The sequence below is a fragment of the Phalacrocorax aristotelis genome, chromosome 19, assembly GCF_949628215.1.
Source record: "Phalacrocorax aristotelis chromosome 19, bGulAri2.1, whole genome shotgun sequence".
Lineage (NCBI taxonomy): Eukaryota > Metazoa > Chordata > Aves > Suliformes > Phalacrocoracidae > Phalacrocorax > Phalacrocorax aristotelis.
In genome coordinates this window covers 1,111,199-1,126,916 of record NC_134294.1, presented here as the reverse complement: position 1 = coordinate 1,126,916, position 15,718 = coordinate 1,111,199, and the positions used below count along the sequence as shown (strand labels likewise).

Below are 15,718 nucleotides of genomic sequence, written 5' to 3'. Positions count from 1 at the left end.
CCAGGCACAGGGTCCCCTGCCCGGTGCCATGAAATGGGGTGCCCAGCAGTGTCCCCAGGCACAGTGTCCCCTGCCCGGTGCATGGCATGGGGTCCCCAGCAGTGTCCCCAGGCACAGTGTCCCCTGCCCGGTGCATGGCATGGGGTCCCCAGCAGTGTCCCCAGGCACAGTGTCCCCTGCCTGGTGCCATGGCATGGGGTGCCCAGCAGTGTCCCCAGGCACAGGGTCCCCTGCCTGGTGCATGGCATGGGGTCCCCAGCAGTGTCCCCAGGCACAGTGTCCCCTGCCTGGTGCCATGGCATGGGGTGCCCAGCAGTGTCCCCAGGCACAGGGTCCCCTGCCCGGTGCCATGAAATGGGGTGCCCAGCAGTGTCCCCAGGCACAGTGTCCCCTGCCCGGTGCCATGGCATGGGGTCCCCAGCAGTGTCCCCAGGCACAGTGTCCCCTGCCTGGTGCCATGGCATGGGGTCCCCAGCAGTGTCCCCAGGCACAGTGTCCCCAGGCACAGTGTCCCCTGCCCGGTGCCATGAAATGGGGTGCCCAGCAGTGTCCCCAGGCACAGTGTCCCCTGCCCGGTGCCATGGCATGGAGTCCCCAGCAGTGTCCCCAGGCACAGGGTCCCCAGGCACAGGGTCCCCAGCCCAGTGCCATGGCATGGGGTGCCCAGCAGTGTCCCCAGGCACAGCGTCCCCTGCCCGGTGCCATGAAATGGGGTGCCCAGCAGTGTCCCCAGGCACAGTGTCCCCTGCCTGGTGCCATGGCACCGCGTCCCCAGCACAGCTCAGGCACAGCATCCCCGGCGCACAGCCACAACACAGCGTCCCCAGCCCAGCCCCGGGCACCACGTCCCCACACCTGGCCGATGTGTCCCCTCCCGGTGTCACTCACCGCAGCCGACCTCGTCGGAGCGGTCGGGACAGTCGGGCTCCCGGTCGCATTGGTAGCTGGCACGGATGCAGGTCCCGCTCGCCACGCACCGAAACTCCGCCGGCCCGCACGCCGCATCGGGTGCCTTGGTGGCTGCAGCGGTGACGGTGACACGCGTCAGCCGGGACCGCGGCACCGTGCGTGTCCCCAGCCCGGCCATACTCACGGCAATCGGTCTCATCGGAGCCGTCGCCACAGTCGTTCTCGCCATCGCAGCGCCAAAGCTTGAGGGCGCAGTGCCCGTTGCGGCACTTGAATTCGTTGGGTTCGCAGGGCGAGGGGGTGCCTGGGCGATGGGGGAGGGGGGTGTCAGCACCCATCGGGTCCCCCCCACCCTCGCCGCATCACCGCAAACTCACCGCAGGTTTCCTCGTCGCTGCCGTCGGCGCAGTCGGGCTCGCCGTCGCAGAGGTAATCGCGGGGGATGCAGTGCCCGTTGGCGCAGGCGGCTTCGTTCCCCTGGCACCCGCCCACCGCCGGTTTGGGGGGGCGCGGGGTGAGCGGGCGCCGCGGCGTGAGGGTGGCGGCGGCGGCGGCGGTGCTCACCGCACGGGTGGTGGCGGGGCGGGCGGTGGTGGGGGGCATCCGCGTCGGGGGTTCTGTGGGGATTGACGGGTTATATGGGGGAAATGGGTGGGTGCGGGAGGTTAATGGGGGGGTTACGGGGTGGGGGTGGGGGTCTCACCGCAGCCTTCCTCGTCGGAGGCGTCGCGGCAATCGGACCGGCGGTCGCAGCGGTATTCGCCGGCGATGCATTCGCCGCTGCCGCAGGTGAACTCCAGGGGGGTGCAGGCGCGTGGTTCGGGGGTCACTGGGGGGTGGGGGGGGGCACAATGAGGATGACACACCCCCCCCCAATATCCATCCACCAGATATTTGGGGCTGGGGGGTGGGGTGGTTCGAGACGCACCACTACATGGGACCAGGTGATGTGGTGGGCTATGGGTTAATATCAGGTGCCCTGGGCACCCCCACCCCATAGCACCCCCAAACCCCCCCGGGACCCCGCCCAGTGCTCACCGGCCCCCAGGCGCCGGAACTGGAAGCCGTGGGGGGAGGTGAGGTAGGAGGCGATGGAGCCGGCGGCCAGCAGGTCCCGCAGGACCCCCCCCAGCTGCGCCTCATCCCCGTTCCCCTCCGAGCCCACATCCAGCTCCACGAAGACGTCGCCTTCCAGCTGCCTGGGGAGGGGGAAAGGGGAGGCTTCAGCACCCCAAAATCTCGCTACTGCACCCCCCAAACCTCTCCAACACCCCTAAAAGCCACTGTGGCCCCCCCAAACCTGCCTATTCCCCCAACACCCCCGCAAACCTCCTCATCACTCCCATTTCCCCAACACGCCCCTACGCCTAAACCCCCCAGCCCCCCAACCCATCCTGCACCCCCAAACCTCCCCATCACCCCCAATCCCCTCCATCACCCCTGAACCTCCCAATGGCCCCCCAAACTCCCCATCATCCCCAATCCTCGCCATCACCCCTGAGCCTCCCCAATGGCCCCCCCAGTCCTCCCCACCACCCCCAATCCTCCTCAATGGCCCCCCAATCCTCCCCACCACCCCCAATCCTCCCCGTACCCCTAAACCTCCCCATCACCCCCAGTCAATCTCCCAATGTCCCCCCAAACCTCCCAATGCCCCAATCCTCCCTATCACCCCCAATTCCCCTGCACCCCTAAACCTTCCCATCCACCCTTGCCCCCCCAAAAACCCCCCAAGTCCCCCCCAAGCCCCCCCCAGCTCACTTGATGAAGACCACGCTGACCACCTGCTCCCCCGGCACCTTGGAATACTCTGACTCCAGCTGCGGGGGGGGAAGCAGAAAATGGGGGGTCAGGGTGCTCCCTTGGGTGCCCCCCACCCCCAGCACCCCCTGCCATGAGCCCCCCCTCACCGTATCCACCACGGCCTCAGAAACCTCCCGGAATTCCTCGGATTCGGGGTCCTCCAGCTGCGGGGTGAAGTCGATGCTGCGGGTGAAGTTCACCAGTGCCCGGAAATAAACTGGGGGGGGGGTGGGGGGGTGGGTGTCAAAAATAGGGGGGGATGTCAAAAATGGAGTGGGTGGCACCTGCACCCCCAAAAATACCCCCCGTGAACCCCACCCTCCAGCTGTGACCCCCCCATCCAGCTGCCCCCCCCAACGTTTGGGGGTGCGCCACCCAATGTACAGCACAGGGAGAAGAAAAGTGGGGGTGCAGCAAGGGGGGGTGTCCCCCAAAAGGTGTCACTTACTCAGCGGGGGGTCGTCCTCGGACTCGGCCACCACCATGCCCGCCGGTGCGGGGGGGGGCCCGGGCGCTGCCCGCCGAGGAGGAGGAGGAAGAAGAGGAGGAAGAAGAGGAAGAGGAGGATGGAGACAGAGATTGAGAGCGGTGACACGTGGGTGACACCCAGGGGACAGGTGCCACCCCACGGCGTCCCCTTACCCGTGGGTGCCAGCCCGACGCTGGGTACGAGGGTAGCGCTCGCCGGCAGCCAGGTGACACCGCTGCCGTCCTCCCCGCTGCCATCTGCGACAGGGACAGCGCGGGTGGCACCCAGGGTGGCACCCACCCCGAGTGGCACCCACCCACGGTGACAGTCATCCACCCGCGGCACCCACCCAGTGCCACCGTACTGCCGGGTGCCACCAGGGCCCGCTGCCATCCGCATGGGGACAGCGCAAGCGGCACCCATGGTGACACCCACCCACAGCACCCAGTGCCACCTTACTGCTGGGTGCCCCCAAGTCCTGCTGCCGTCCTCAACAGGGACAGCACGAGTGGCACCTATGGTGACACCCACCCACAGTGACACGCACCCACGGCACCCAGTGCCACCTTGCCACCAGATGCCACCAGGGCCCGCTGCCATCTGCATGGGGGCAGCGCAAGTGGCATCCAGGGTGGCACCCACCCATGGGGGCACCCACTTATGGTGACACCCACCCACGGTGACACCCACCCACCCGGTGACACCTTACCGCCGGACGCCACCAGGTCCTCGTCATCGGAGAGGTGCGCGTAGTACAAGCGTCCCCGCGTCCCCCCGACGTGGTCGGCCACCGTGTCCTCGGGGAAGGAGGTCTCGGCCAAGCCCCGGGTGCCGTGGGTGACCTGGGGGACACCGTCACCCCCCCGCTGGGTGCCAGGCCACGTCACCGGCACCGGGGGGGGGGGAAACACGGGTGGGTGCTGGCAGGGCCAGGGCTGCATAGCTGCGCGGTGGAGTCACGGCCGGCGCGGCGCGGGGGGGGGGGGGGGTGAGATGAGCTCATTGCCCACCCACCGCATTCCTGTGCCGCCACGGCACCGCCACGGCGGCGGGCACACGCGTGTGCGGGCACACGGCGGGGTGCGCGTGCGGGGGGAGCGCGGGCCGCGCACACCCGTTTGCACCGCTACGTGCGTGCACCGGCGCGGGGACACGTGCGCACACTGACACGTGGCTGTGCACACGGGTTTGCACCGCCACGTGCATGCACCAACACCGGGCCGTGTGTGCACAGCAGCACGCGGCTGCGCACGGCGTTTGCACGACTACACATGGGCACTGACACAGGGACACGTGTGTGCAGCAGCACGGGGCTGTGCGTGCGTGCGTGCACAATTGCATGCGTGTGCTGGTGTGAGGATGCGTGTGCACAGCAGCACATGGCTGCGCGCGTCTTTGCACGTCTACACGTGCGCGCTGACACGGGGATGCGTGTGCATTTGCACTGCTACGTGTGTGCACCAACACAGAGATGGATGCACGTGATCATGGTTGTGCACGTGCATTTGCACCACTACACGAATGCACTGACACAGGGATGCGTGTGCACACCAACACGCAGCTGTGCACGCGTGTGCACCATTGGATGTGTGCACTGATGCGAGGACATGTGCTTGCACAACTACACGCGTGCACTGACACAGGGATGCGCGTGCACACGCATTCGCACCACCACATGTGTGTGCACCGACAGAGATGCGTGTGCACACCAACATGCAGCTTGCACACGCACTTGCACCGCTCTGCATGCACCCCAACACGTGACGGTGCACACGCGTTCGCACACGCATGCACCAACACAGACGCACGTGCACCGACGCACGCACGCGCATGTGCACCAGCCCCACATCTGCGCACACGCGTGTGCCGCGCCCCGGCGGGTGCCCCCGTGGGTGCCCCCCGCCCCCCGGCGCCTGTCCTGGCGAGGAATCCGTCGGGGCAGCACTTTGCTGTGCAAACAAGCGCCGGGGGATTAAGCGGGCGCTGGGGGCGGGGGGGGGGACACAAGCGGGGGGACAACGGGGGGCTGCAGCCACCCGCCTGCGGGGTGGGGGAAACCCCACACCCCAAGGGAGCCTGGCTCTGGGTGGGGGCACCCTGTGGGTGCCAGCCCAGCCCTGGCTGCTTGGGAGGGGGAGGGGGGCTGGGGGGTGCAGAGGGGGAAACCGAGGCATGGCGGAGCCCACACATGCACTGAGTGTGTGGGTGCTCTGCCACTGCTCCCCCATGCATGCACTGAGTGTGTGGGTGCTCTGCTGCAGCTCCCCACACATGCACTGAGAGTGTGGGTGCTCTGCTGCAGCTCCCCACACATGCACTGAGTGTGTGGGTGCTCTGCCACTGCTCCCCCATGCATGCACTGAGAGTGTGGGTGCTCTGCTGCAGCTCCCCCATGCATGCACTGAGTGTGTGGGTGCTCTGCTTAGGCTCCCCACACATGCACTGAGCATGTGGGTCCTCTGCCATTGCCCCCCGCCATGAATGCACTGAGTGTGTGGGTGCTCTGATACCACCCTACACACATGCACTGAGCATGTAGGTGCTCTGCCACTGCTCCCCACACGTGCACCGAGCGGGCGGGTGCTCAGCCCCAGCAGGCCGCAGCCCGGGCAGGCGGAAGGGCAGCTGCCTGTCCCGTCACCAGCGCCGGCCGGGGAAGGGACAATCACCCCTCTCCTGTTACCGGAAGCCTCCCCGCGCCGCGGCCCCGCACCCGGACGCCTGGGTTCCCCCCGCCGCCGGGGCACCGCGCCCGGCCGGACGCTGCCGCCGCCGCTCACATTTTCCACTCGCCGGCCCAAATCCTGCCCCGCACCCTGGGGAAAGGGGGGGGGGGGGGGGGGGGGCGCGAGGAAGAGGAGGGTGAGGAAGCACCACCCTGTCCCACGTGCAGCTTCGCTCGACGAACCCTGTGCCCCAAAACTGGGAGGTGGGGGGTGACCTCAAACACCACCCCCCCATTTGTATGGGGCCTCTTGTCAAAAATCTGTCTGTGCCCCCCCCAAATCTGCCTGGGTGCCCCAAAATCTGTCTGTGCCCCCCCCAAATCTGCCTGGGTGCCCCAAAATCTGTCTGGGCCCCCCCAAATCTGGATGTCCCCCCCCCGTTACTTCATCCGGGTGAGGAAGAGGAGGTGACGCACAGCAGGAATAATAACCGGGGGGGGGGGGGGGGTGTTATTAATAGCAGCCCCCCCCGTCTTATTGTTCCCCCAAGGTCGTGGCTAAAAGGTGTTTCCCCGCCCCAGGACCCTCTTCCTCCCTGGGGGGTCCCCCAGAACCGAGGGGACCCCGCTGCGGTGCCAAGCCACCCCCGGGTTTGGGGGGGGGAGGGGGAGCTGGGTCTCCCCCAGGTTGGGGGGGGGGGGGGGGGGGGGGCGCAGCACAGCTGGCGGGATGCTAGTCCCGGGGGGCATGGGGGGCAGAGGCAGCTGCCGAACCCCCCCCCCGCTGCCGCCCAGCCCCGGTGATTTGGGGGGTGAAAACAGCTGCGGGGTCAAAATCAGTCCCGGGGGGGCACAAGGGGGGGCCCCAAATTATGCGTGTGCCCCCCCCGCTGCATTCCTCCCCGCTGGCATTGCCTAATTTATCCCAAAAGAGCCGGGTTTGGGGGGGGGGGGGGGGAGGGAACGCCCCGGGGGCGCCGAGGGGACCCAGGCGTCCTGGCGGGGACCCAGGCGTCCGGGCTGGCCTCCTGCTCTTCCTCCTCCTCCTCCTCCTCCCGGCCAGGCCATCTTTGGCGATGGGAAAGAGCCGAAGCGCGCCGGGAGCGCGCGGGGGCCCGTGTGCGTTTGGGGGCCCTGGGTGGGCCTTGGGGTGTCTCCTGCGGGGTGGGGGTGGGGTCCCCCCAAACAAAGTGTCCCCCAGGGTCCCCAAGGCTTCCCACGGGGGACACGAGGCGTGGGGGCGAGCGAAGCCGGCGCCGGCGTGCACAAGCGCGCGTCGGCACACGCGAGCGTGCGAGAGCGAGCGTGAGGGCACGAGGGGGCCCGGAGCGCCCCGGGTGGGTGCGTGTGCGGGCACACGCGTGTGCGTGTGCCCCCCACCGCCCCTTTTCCCCACCCCTTCCCCCCAGGCCTGGCGATCTTATCGCACATTCCTGCTGCGCCCTCGCCCCCCCCCCCCAACATTAACCCTTTGCAGTCCTCGAGGGGGGGGGACCCCATCACCACCACCCCCCACGCTAGCACCCCCCGTGGAGTGGGTGGACCCCCCCGCGCATTTTGGGAGGGGCACATTCCTCAGCATCCCGGTGCAGGGAGGGATATTGGGGTGCCGCCCCATCAGGGGTCCCCAAATCCTCCCATCCCATAGCGGAATGAGGCTTGGGGGGAGTAAAACGGGGGGAACCCCCCTTTGTCCCCACCAACCCCCCCACCCCACCCCCCGGGACGTGGGTGGGAGCCCCACGGCGGGGGGGGGGGGCAGCCCTGCCAGCATGGCCCCGAGCAACAAGGCCCCCTCTGTTCTCAGCCCCGGGCACCAGCCCAGCCCCAAACCACCCCCCTGCCCCCCTCGGCACGAGGAGGGGCCCCCCCCACATCACCACCAGCTCCCCCACCCCGCTTGGGGACCCCCCCCCTCAATTAAGGGGTGCCCAGCCCCATGGTGCAAAGCCACCCTGCACCCCCCTGGGGGGCACCCAGAGGTGTCACCCCCCACTCCCCACCACACCCCAGCTGGGTGTGACCCACAGACACCCAGGGGCACCCCCAGACACGGCTCCCTCCCCCCGGGGGGGGGTATTTTGGGAGAGTTATTTTTAGGGAGACCGGCGCCACCCGTCACCCTTTAAATTTAGCTGGGGCGGGAGAGGGGGATGGGGGATGCGGGGGGGCAGAGCACCCCAAAAGCTGGACGTGTCCCTATACGTGACCCCCCCCAGGGTGAGGGGGGCAGTGGGGTGCCGGGGTGCACAGCTCGACCCCCAGGGTTAGGGGCCCATGGGTGGCTTTGGGGGATGGTGGGGACCCCCCACCCCCACCCCCACCCCAGGGCCTGGGGGACCCCAGTTCCCGGAGGGGAGGGGACAGGGTGACCCCACGTGCCCCTGGTCCCTGGTTGACCCCGAGTCCCTGTGGGGACAGGGAGGGAGCTGGGGACACCACACACCCTGGGTTCCTGGGGGACCCCAACTCCTTAAAGGGACAGGGCAGGGGGACCCCATGCGCCCGTGGCGCCTGGGGGACCCCAAGTCCCTAAGGGGACAAGACATGGGGACCCCAGCTTCACGGGGGACCCCAGCTCCATGGGGGACCCCAATTCCCAGACGGGCTGGTGCATGGGGAGGGGGACCCCACACCTCCTTGGTGCCGGGGGGACCCCAACTCCCTGAGTGGGTAGGGCAGGGTGCTGGGGTCCCTGCATCCCCCGGTACATGGGGGGGACCCCAATTTTCTTAGGGGCCAGAGCAGGGTGATGGGGATCCCAAATGCCCCCCGTATGGGGGGGGAACACCCCAATTCCCTTAGGGACCAGAGCAGGGTGATGGGGACCCCATACGCCCCCGGTACGGGGGAGGGGACCCCCATCCCTTAGGGAATGTGGACTTGCCTCTCCTTGGAGCCCGGGGGACCCCAATTCCCTCAGGGACCAGAGCACGGTACTGGGGACCCCCTATAGCTTGGGGGGGACACCCCAATTCCCTTCGGGGACATTGCAACCCCCTCAGCTCCTTCAGAGGTCCCCAAGCCTGCGGGGGGACCCCAACTCCTTTAAGGGTCCCGAACTCCTTTAGAGGACCCCAACTCCGTGGGAAGGAGGGGGAGTCCCAACTCCGCGGAGGGACCCCAACTCCTTCAGGGGACTTCAACTCCTTCCGGGGACCCCAACCCCTCCGGGGGACCCCAACTCGTTTCGGGACGCCCCCTCACCCCGGGGGGACCCCGACTGCCGAGGGTCCGGGCGGGGGGACGCGGACACTCACCCCGAGGAGGGCTCCCAGCAGCAGGAGGGCGCCCGGCGCCGCCGGAACCCGCCGCCCCATCGCCCCGCTCCGGCCCCGCCGCTCCCGTCCCGCTCCGCTCCCGGTCCCGGTCCCGTCCCGCTCCCGCCCGGCGCCGCCGCCCGCCGCGGGGCCCGCTCCGCCCCTCCCCGATACACGCGCGGGGCGGGGCTGCCCGGGAGCGCGCCCACGGGGGGGCACGGGGGAAGGGGGAGCGGGGGGGCACCCCTGGGAACTTGCGGGGGGACACGGGGGGGCGTGGGGACACCGGCGGGGCACCCCTGGGAACTTGCGGGGGGACACGGGGGGGCGTGGGGACACCGGGGGGGCACCCCTGGGAACTTGCGGGGGGACGCGGGGGGCGTGGGGACACCGGGGGGGCACCCCTGGGAACTTGCGGGGGGACACGGGGGGGCGTGGGGACACCGGGGGGGCACCCCTGGGAACTTGCGGGGGGACACGGGGGGCGTGGGGACACCGGGGGGGCACCCCTGGGAACTTGCGGGGGGACACGGGGGGCGTGGGGACACCGGGGGGGGCAACCCTGGGAATTTGCGGGGGGACACGGGGGGGCGTGGGGACACCGGGGGGGCACCCCTGGGAACTTGCGGGGGGACACGGGGGGGCGTGGGGACACCGGGGGGGCATCCCTGGGAACTTGCGGGGGGACACGGAGGGGCGTGGGGACACCGGCGGGGCACCCCTGGGAACTTGCGGGGGGACACGGGGGGGCGTGGGGACACCGGGGGGGCACCCCTGGGAATTTTCGGGGGGACACGGGGGGGCGTGGGGACACCGGCGGGGCACCCCTGGGAACTTGCGGGGGGACACGGGGGGTCGTGGGGACACCGGAGGGGCACCTCTGGGAATTTGCGGGGGGACACGGGGGGCATGGGGACACCGGGGGGGCACCCCTGGGAACTTGCGGGGGGACACGGGGGGGCGTGGGGACACCGGGGGAGCATCCCTGGGAATTTGCGGGGGGACACGTGGGGGCGTGGGGACACCGGCGGGGCACCTCTGGGAACTTGCGGGGGGACACGGGGGGGCGTGGGGACACCGGCGGGGCACCCCTGGGAACTTGCGAAGGGACACGGGGGGCGTGGGGACACCGGCGGGGCACCCCTGGGAACTTGCGGGGGGACACGGGGGGTCGTGGGGACACCGGGGGGGCACCCCTGGGAACTTGCGGGGGGACACGGGGGGGCGTGGGGACACCGGGGGGGCACCTCTGGGAACTTGCGGGGGGACACGGGGGGTCGTGGGGGCACCCCTGGGAACTTGCGGGGGGACACGGGGGGCGTGGGGACACCGGAGGGGCACCCCTGGGAACTTGCGGGGGGACACGGGGGGCGTGGGGACACCGGCGGGGCACCCCTGGGAACTTGCGGGGGGACACGGGGGGTCGTGGGGACACCGGGGGGCACCCCTGGGAACTTGCGGGGGGACACGGGGGGGTGTGGGGACACGGAGGGGCACCGATGTCCCCGGGTCGTGGCTGTGGGAGGAGCCCACGGAGACGCGGGGGTGACGCGAGTGCACCCACAGCCCCCAGGCACGTGGGGCAGTATGGGGGCTATAGGGGGCACAGGGGTTATAGGGGCTATGGGTGGCACCGGGGGCACAGGCCGGTATGGGAGCTATAGGGGCACAGGGGTTATAGGGCTGGAGGGGGCACCAAGGGCACAGAGTGGTATGGCGGCTATAGGGGACATGGGGTTATAGGGGCTATGGGCGGCACCAAGGGCACAGGGCGGTATGGGGGCTATAGGGGGCACAGGAGACTACAGGGCCTTTGAGGCGCCAGGGGCATGGGGCAGTATGGAGCCTATGGGGGACATAAGGAGCATGGCACATATAGGGGCTATAGGGGCATAGCGTTTATAGGGGCAATGGGGGGCCACAGCTGCTATGGGGGGCTCAGGTGTTTATCGGGGGGCTCTGGGGCACCAGGCGCACGGGCGTGATGCAGGCGGTGGCGGGCACTGGGGACTGTGGAGCACACTGGGACAGCAGGGCTGTGGGGTGCATGGGGGGTATAGGGGCTATGGGGGTAGGAAGACATGAGGGTATGGTGTGCACAGGGGCTCTAGGGCGGCACCAGGTGCCAGAGGGGTATAGGGTCTATGGGGACCACAGCGGCTATGGGGGACACAGGGGCTGTAGGCAGTATAGGAGCTATAGGGGACACAGGGCTCTGTGGGGCACAGGGGTTATAGGGTCCGTGGTGTGCACCATGAGCCTATAGGGATCCTGAGGGGGAAAGGGGCTACAGAGAGCACAGGGGCTATGGGGTCAGGGAGGGAGGATATATGGGACACTGAGTCCATGGGGCCCTAAGGGCAATAAGGGCCATATGGGGACACCAGGGGCATGGGGCAGTATGGGGTCACGGGGGGGTCATAGGGACTATGAGGGGCACCAGGGGCAGGAGGGTATGGGATCTATAGGGGACACAGGCGGCGTCATAGGGACTATGGGGGGCATCAGGAGGTGTATGGGGTCTATAGAGGACACAGGGGGATCATAGGGACTACAAAGGGTACCAGGGGCAGGGGGGGTATGGGGTCTATAGGGGACACGGGGGTCTATAGGGGACACGGTGGGGTCATAGGGACTATGAGGGGCACCACAGGGACCATGGGGACCATAGGGACTATGGGGGCAGGGGGGTATGGGGTCTATAAGGGCACAGGGGTCTATAGGGGACACAGGGGTCTATAGGGTCCCCGCTGGGTGGCCCCCCAAGGCCGAGGTTAATGGTTAACTCCGCCCCAGCACCCCCCCAGGACCCAGGTGGGTGCCAGGTGCCCGTTCCCAGGGGCGCCCTTGGGTGCTCCCGATAGCGGGGGGGATTTAAGGCCAGCGGCCGCCCCCGGCCGCCCTGACTGAGCCGGGCCCACGATGCTGTGCCTCCTCCTGCTGCTGGTGGCTGGCGGTAAGGTGTCCCCGAGCCCCCACCCGTGTCCCCCACCCCGCAGGTGTGACGGGTGCCAGTGGGTGACGGGTGCCCCGTCCCGCAGGTAGCCGCGCCGCGGTGCTGCTCGACCCACGGGTGGTCAATGGGGAGGATGCGGCGCCCTATAGCTGGCCCTGGCAGGTGAGCGGGCAGAGGGAGAGGGTGGGGGGCGGCACCCGTGGGTGCTGTGGCACCCACCGGTGTCCCCGCAGATCTCACTGCAGTATGAGCGGGACGGCACCTTCCGCCACACCTGCGGGGGCACCCTCATCGCGCCCAACTGGGTGATGACGGCCGCGCACTGCATCTCGTGAGGGACCCCCTGTGCCCCACGCGGGTGTGGGTGGGGCAGGGTGCCGGAGGGACCGCAGGAAGGGTGCAGGATGGGTGCACGGAGGGGATGGGGGTGCTGGGGTGCATAGAGGTTGTGCAGGGTGCAGGGATGGGTGCACGGAGGAGACGCAGGGTGCGGGGGGGTACGAGGGGCTGCAGGGTGCAGGGGTGGGTGCATGGAGGGGATGGGGGTGCAGGGGTGGGGCGCAGGAGGGGTGTGGGGGGTGCAAGGATGGGTACAGAGATGGGGGCAGGGGGATGTAGGGGGGTGCAGGGTGCGTAGAGGTTGTGCTGGGTGCAGGGCTGATGCACAGTGCTGGATGGGGGGGTGCAGGGATGGGGTGCCGGGTGCCGGGATGGGGTGCCGGGTGCAAGGATGGGTGCAGGGGTGATATATTGTGCAGGATCGGTGCATAGAGGGGGTGCTGGGTGCACGGAGAAGGTCCAGCGTGCATGGAGGGGGTGCTGGGTGCAAGATGGGTTCATGGGGGTGTGCTGGGTGGAGGGAGGGGTGCTGGGTGCATGGAGAAGGTGCAGGGTGCCTGGAGGGGGTTCTGGGTGCAGGGAGGGGTGTGGGTGGGACTGCAGCATCCCCTGATGTCCCCATCCCCCCCGGGGCAGCTCCACGCTCACCTACGAGGTGGTGCTGGGCGAGTACGACATGGGTGCCAGGGAGGGCCCCGAGCAGCGCATCCCCGTGGCCTCCGCCGACATCTTCGTCCATCCCAAATGGCGAAGCTCTTGCGTGGCCTGTGGGTGAGTGGGGTCCCTGTGGGGGGGGGGGGGTGTCCCGGGCCGGGGGTGGGGTCCCACCCAGGACCATCCCCCCCGTGACACGTGTCCCCATGCGGCAGCAATGACATCGCCCTGATGAAGCTGCAGCACCCGGCGGTGCTCAGCACCCAGGTGCAGGTGGGGCAGCTGCCGCCCCCAGGCTCCGTCCTGCCCGACGGGTACCCCTGCTTCCTGAGCGGCTGGGGGCGGCTGGCCAGTGCGTGAGGGGCCTGGGGGGCGCGGGGGGAGGGTGGGTGGGGAGAGGGAAGAGGGAATGGAATGGGAGATGGGTGGGGGGTGGAAGGATGGATGGGGAGATGGCTGGAGGGATGGAGAGATGGGGACATGGATGGAAGAACGGAATGGGAGATGGATGGAGGGATGGATGGGGAGATGGATGTGGGGTGGAAGGATGGATGGGGAGATGGAGGGATGGAGAAGGGCTGAGGGAAGGGTGGAGGAAAGAATGGAGGGATGAATGGGTGGGGATGGATGGAGGGATGGATGAGGGAGGAATGGGGAGATGGAGGAAGGGATGGAAGGATGGATGTGGAGATGGAGGGATGGAGAAGGGCTGGAGGGAATGATGGAGGAAAGAATGGAGGGAGAGATGGATGGATGGGGATGGAGGGAAGGACGGAGAGCTGGAGGGCTTGAAGGACACAGAGGGAGGGAGGAAGGGAGGGAGGGAGGGAGGTGGGCTGGATGTGCACTGGACAGATGGATGATGTGGAGTGGACAGACACATGGATGGAGAAGGGACGGATGGATGGATGGATGGATGGATGGATGGATGGATGGATGGATGGATGGATGTGCGGGCAGCTGGCCATGGATGGTCAGGGCCAGCAGGCAGGACAGTGCAGCCCCCCCGGCCCCCCTAACTCCCCGTTGGCAGCGGGGGGGCCGCTGCCGGAGCGGCTGCAGCAGGCGCTGCTGCCTGTGGTGGCCTACGACCGCTGCACCCAGCCCGACTGGTGGGGCGCCTTAGCCATCCGCCAAACCATGATCTGCGCTGGCGGCGACGAGAAGGCTGGCTGCAACGTGAGTGTCGCGCTGGGCCGGGGCAGGGAGACACGCTGGGCCCCCCCGGTGCTGACGCCCTTCCCCATCCTGTACCCCAGGGCGACTCCGGGGGTCCCCTGAACTGCCAGGCGGCCGATGGGCGCTGGGAGGTGCACGGCATCGCCAGCTTCGTCTCGGGGCTGGGCTGCAACGCGCCCAAGAAGCCGACGGTCTTCACTCGCGTCTCTGCCTTCGAGGACTGGATTGCCGAGGTGCGGGACCGGGGGACAGGGTGCTGGGGTGCTGCAGAAATGGGGTGCCAGGGTGTCAGGGTGCTGGGGTGCCAGACACCAGAATGCTGGGGCGCTGGGTTGCCATGCTGCCAGTGTACCAGGGTGCTGGGGTACCAGGGTGCCGGGGGGCTGGGGTGCCAAGGGGCTGAGGTGCCAAAAGGCCAGGATGCTGGGGTGCTGGGGTACCAGGATGCCAGGATACCAGGGTGCTGGGGTGCCAGACTTCTCCCTGATCGGCTTCTCCCTTCCAGATCATGAGCCAGAACTGAGCCCAGCGGCGGCGGCGGCAACGTCCTGTCGTGGCATCAGGCAAATAAACCCACAGCTGTGGCAGCACTCGTGTCCCTGAGCTGGGGTGTGGGCACGCATGCGGGGTGGCCAGCGGGCAGGGACGGCTCGGTTGCCAGCATGGGGTGCAGGGAGCACCCAAGGGTGCCCAGATACCATGGGGGTGAGCACCCAAAGACACGCAAGTGCCACCAGGACTAGCACCCCCGAGGTGCCCTAAAGCCATGGGGATGGGCACCATGAGGCACCGTGATGCCAAAGGGACAGGCACCCTAAGACACCCTGATGCCACAGGGATGGGCCCCCTGAGGTGCCCTGAGGACAGAGGGGTGGCCTCAGCCACGTGCCCTGATGCCACGGTGATGGGCACCCAGTGACATCCTGCCACCACAGGGACGGCCCCCACCCCAAGGTGCCCCGAGGCCACGGGGATGGCCCCCTCCAGGCGCCCCAGGGCTGGACGGCCGCGGCCCTGGCTCTCCCCTGGCCGCCTCCTGCCCTCCCAGCCCGGCCGTCGCTTTGCAGCCGCTGCCACCAGTGCGTGACCGGCAAACAAAGAGCCCTTTCACCAGCCACCCCACCATGGCCAGCACCCCTGGGACCCCTCAGCTGAGGCACCTCAGGTCCCCCCAGCCCCACCCAGGCGCCCCGCGGGGATGGGTGCTACATTCACCCTCAATTCCCCTGAGGATTCCGGTGGAAAATTCCTGCCGGGGGAAGTTTTCTTGGCCCCGTGTCACCATGTCCCTGGGGACCTTTGCTCTCCCCGCGGGGGCCCAGCATCACCGCCGGTGTCCACCAGTGCCGCCCCAGCATGCTGCGGCCCCGCTGCTATCACAGGCCCTTTGGTCGGGGATGGGGGGGGGGGGGGGTCGTGCTGAGGCTGCCCCAACTCGTGACACCCTTGCACAAGTGGGTGCCGCCTGCCGGAGGCCCTGAGGG

The 15,718-nt window shown here is 68.9% G+C and overlaps 2 protein-coding genes across 2 annotated transcripts in view; one reads left to right on the top strand and one right to left on the bottom strand.

Moving 5' to 3' along the window:
- HSPG2 (heparan sulfate proteoglycan 2) overlaps positions 1-9,232 on the bottom strand; it is a 38,820-nt gene extending 29,588 nt beyond the window's left edge. The window contains 11 exon segments of the mRNA XM_075114066.1: positions 889-1,020; positions 1,094-1,213; positions 1,287-1,526; positions 1,613-1,738; positions 1,948-2,108; positions 2,671-2,729; positions 2,820-2,929; positions 3,161-3,226; positions 3,355-3,438; positions 3,891-4,023; positions 9,107-9,232. Coding sequence (XP_074970167.1) covers positions 889-1,020; positions 1,094-1,213; positions 1,287-1,526; positions 1,613-1,738; positions 1,948-2,108; positions 2,671-2,729; positions 2,820-2,929; positions 3,161-3,226; positions 3,355-3,438; positions 3,891-4,023; positions 9,107-9,166 — 1,291 coding nt within the window. The 5' untranslated portion in view covers positions 9,167-9,232.
- A 1,282-nt stretch (positions 9,233-10,514) lies between these two features.
- Positions 10,515-14,827, top strand: CELA3B (chymotrypsin like elastase 3B). Its single transcript, XM_075114196.1, has 9 exons — positions 10,515-10,679; positions 11,903-12,062; positions 12,148-12,224; positions 12,296-12,393; positions 13,038-13,172; positions 13,271-13,407; positions 14,089-14,234; positions 14,315-14,467; positions 14,740-14,827. Exons 2-9 carry the CDS (start codon positions 12,029-12,031, stop codon positions 14,755-14,757), a joined length of 798 nt encoding a protein of 265 aa, XP_074970297.1. The 5' UTR covers positions 10,515-10,679; positions 11,903-12,028; the 3' UTR covers positions 14,758-14,827.
- The last annotated feature ends 891 nt before the right edge of the window (positions 14,828-15,718 follow it).